The 3,315-nt window shown below is 59.8% G+C and overlaps 1 protein-coding gene across 1 annotated transcript; it reads left to right on the forward strand.

Moving 5' to 3' along the window:
* The first annotated feature begins 442 nt into the window (after positions 1–442).
* Positions 443–1,366, forward strand: TMDD1 (transmembrane and death domain 1). Its single transcript, XM_024122764.1, has one exon. The coding sequence runs from the start codon at positions 443–445 to the stop codon at positions 1,364–1,366; it is 924 nt and encodes a 307-aa protein (XP_023978532.1).
* Positions 1,367–3,315: the final 1,949 nt, after the last annotated feature.

Consider the following 3,315-nt stretch of genomic DNA (forward strand, 5'->3'; position numbering starts at 1 on the left):
TGAGGGACGGTAAATGGGTTAGAAGAGATGTGGGAGACTTGCTAAGTTTGAGACATTAGTGGGACAGCCCGGAGGCCTCAGCCCGGAGGCCTCAGGCAGGCATTTCAGTCTAAGGGTCCGGGATCCTTGCCTCCTGGGGGAGTGAGTTCTCCCCCACCCAATCCCTGGGTATTGGGAAACTCTCACTCCAATCCCCAGGTTTTGTGAGACCCTCCCCTCTTAATTCCTAGTTTCTGGATGTTAGCAGATCCTCCTCCGACAAGTTGCCTGTGTCGGAGGGCCCCCCTTCCCGTCCCTGGGTGTCCCCCTCCTCCCGCCCCCAGTCCCCGGATGTAGGAACCTCGTTCCTGCCACTATCCGTGGGTGTTGGCGCCCCTCCCCCATTCGCGGGCATTCGAAGCTCCTCCCCCCACAGTCCGTGGATTGTGGTCACCGTCTGGCGATGGCTGCGCGGGCCCCGGCGGGGGCCCTGGCCCTGGCGCTCTGGGGCTGGGCGCTGGCTCCAGCGGGGGCCGTGGACGCCATGGGCCCTCACGCGGCCGTCCGCCTGGCAGAGCTGCTGACTCCGGAGGAGTGCGGCCACTTCCAGTCGCTCCTGAAGGCGCCGGAGCCGGACGTCGAGGCCGAGCTGGCCAGGCTTTCGGAGGACCGGCTGGCGCGGCCCGAGCCGGTGCCCACGTTGGCGGCGCCGGGTCGGCTGCGGCGGCGGCGGCGCGAGGCGGCGAGGGAGCCGGCCGGCCGGGCGGCCGAGCCCACGAACGTGTCCGACGGCTGCCGGGAGGGACTGGCGGCCTGGCTGGCTGCCCAGGCCCCGTCCTTGTCGTGGGACCGCGTGGCCCGGGCCCTGCGGCGCAGCGGCCGCCCGGACGTGGCCCGGGAGCTGGGCAAGAGCCTCCACCAGCAGGCGACGCTGCAGCTGCGCAAGTTCGGGCAGAGCTACCTGCCCGCAGCCGGCGCCCCCGCTGCCCCCATCCCGGCCCCGGCCCTGCGCCCCCGCCGCTCCTCGGTCCCCGAGCCCAACTGGGACGAGCTGGAGCTGATCGTGGAGCGACTGCCCCAGGCTCCGTACGAGCGGAGCCCCACGGGCTGGGCCGGGCCGCTGGCGCTCGGCTTCCTCACCGGCTTCGGAGGGGCGCTGGGCGCCGGGGCGCTGCTCATCCTGCTCACGCCGTGGATCACGGGCGGCGACGGCGACGGGGCGCGGCCCCACAACCTCCGGCCGCCTGCCCCTCCCCTGCTCCGGCCCGCCGGGGCGCCCGGCTGCGGGGAAGAGGAGCCGCTCTTGACTGCAGAGCCCCTCGCATCCCCGGGGGCCTGGGCTGCAGGTGGGCCAGATACCCCCTTGCCTCTGTGTCCCCGGCTGTGAAATGGGAGCACAATCCTGGTGGCGTGCTGCCTTTGACATATTATAAAAGTTACGAAATACGGAAAAGTGGGAGCGATCGGTTTGTTGGTTGGAAATGACCGGCATAGCCAGCGGGGCAGCCAGTGGAAGAGGAGGGCCTCGGGTGCCATTCTACCCGGGAGGGCAGACCCTCCCAATTCTTGTCAGCTTTAGTTCGTTCTTTGTCTCGCACTTATTCTTCCACTAAGCGCTACCATTTATTGAGCACTAACTGTGTGTCAGGCCCTAGGCTAAGCAGTTACATACATTATTTGATATAATCTTCAAAACCCAAGATTATAAGGTATTATCTGAATTACACAAGGAAACTGGCCACAACTAGTTAGTGGCATAGTCAGGTGTTTGCATCCAGAGCTGCCTGAGCCAAAAGTTTGAGCTCCAGAGGGAATGATCCGTGAGCAGTAAGGGAGCTGGAGAAACAGGATGGGGACCGGAACAAGGTGCAGAATTTGTTTATTCTGAGGCCCTGCTGGAGTGGGCTGGGGGCGGCACAGCTAGAGGTGTGCCCACTTCCAGGGCCTGCTGCCTCCAAGCTGCTGTCTCCAGTCAGGCAAGGCCTCCTGAAGCTCTACCTGGAGCCCCAAACTTTTCCCACCCACCTGTCTGGGGCACCGCCCCCCCCATCAGAGGAGCTGAGCCTGGGTGAGCCCTCACACAGATTCTGCTCAGACTGTGCCCCTGCCAGAGGAAGGGGAGAGGACAGCTGTGGGGTCCTGCTGGGTGGGAGTGCTTGACTCCCTCGCTACCCTGGGCTGAGGGGCTCCGGTGTGAGAGTAATGACAGGCCAGTCCAAGAAGAGAGTTGAAAACAAGATTGACGTAACCCTTTATTGCAAATTCTAAAGTAAAAAGATGTACAGTACAAAGTAAAATTGAAATTTCAGACTATAAACTTCCGATCCTCTTATACATTCTCATTTCTCAAGCATTTCTGCCATTTCCGCATAAACGGAACAGGGAACAAGTCGAGGGGGTGAGGGAAGGAGATACAGCAAGGGAAAAAAATTAAGTGTCTGGAATAATCACAAACCCCAGAAGCAAGTGAAAGGAAAGACATTTTCTCGACCTGCTGTCCTGGTGATGAGAAGCGGGGGTGGTTGGAGCAGTGCAGTTTAAAATGGCTCTCAGAATAGCAGCATTTATGGTACCATTTCATCTTCCATAAGTCCAAATAATACTTTGCCCTTCCCTAGTGCCTTTGCCTCTGTATCTCAAAAACACTTTACAAAACATTTAATTAAAGCCTCACAACACCCCTGTGAGGTAGGTCAGTATTATTATCCCCATTTTACAGATGGGGAAACTGAGGCACAGAGAGGTTAAGTGACTTGCCCAAGGCCACACAGCGAGTCAGTGGTCGAGCTGGGGACGGAACACAGGAGTTCTGTCCCTTTTCTGGAACCACTGGACCACGCTCCCCTTTACCTATATACATTCTTCACACACACACACACACACACACCACACGTGCACACCCGCCCACCCCACCCCACTTAGCCTCTATGTACAGCAAACAGCAGTGGGGGGCAGGGGTAGGGGGTGCCTCAGGAGTGTTTTGACGGAGGAAATCTTGGTACTCTTGGAAGGGGAATCCAAGAAAGCACAATGCTGAGCCACAGCACAGACTGTGCAAACCTCGGGCCCCTCCCAACCCAGACTTCTTCTTCTCTCCTGATGTCCCCCTGGCTGGCTAGTTGCAGCCAATTCTTTAGGGGGTGGGGGTACCTGAAAATGAACGAAGCTTTTTGCAAAACTTTGGGCAACATCTGAGAAAAGAAAGAGGCATCATCACAGAAGATGCCCAGGACTCAAGTCACGAAGTCATAACCCATGGCAATCTCACCTCCACAGCAGGCCTGGAGGCGGGGGGGGGGGGGGGGGGCCGAGGGGGGGGGGATGGGGACTGACCTA

Source organism: Physeter macrocephalus, chromosome 6 (genome assembly GCF_002837175.3).
Source record: "Physeter macrocephalus isolate SW-GA chromosome 6, ASM283717v5, whole genome shotgun sequence".
Classification (NCBI taxonomy): domain Eukaryota; kingdom Metazoa; phylum Chordata; class Mammalia; order Artiodactyla; family Physeteridae; genus Physeter; species Physeter macrocephalus.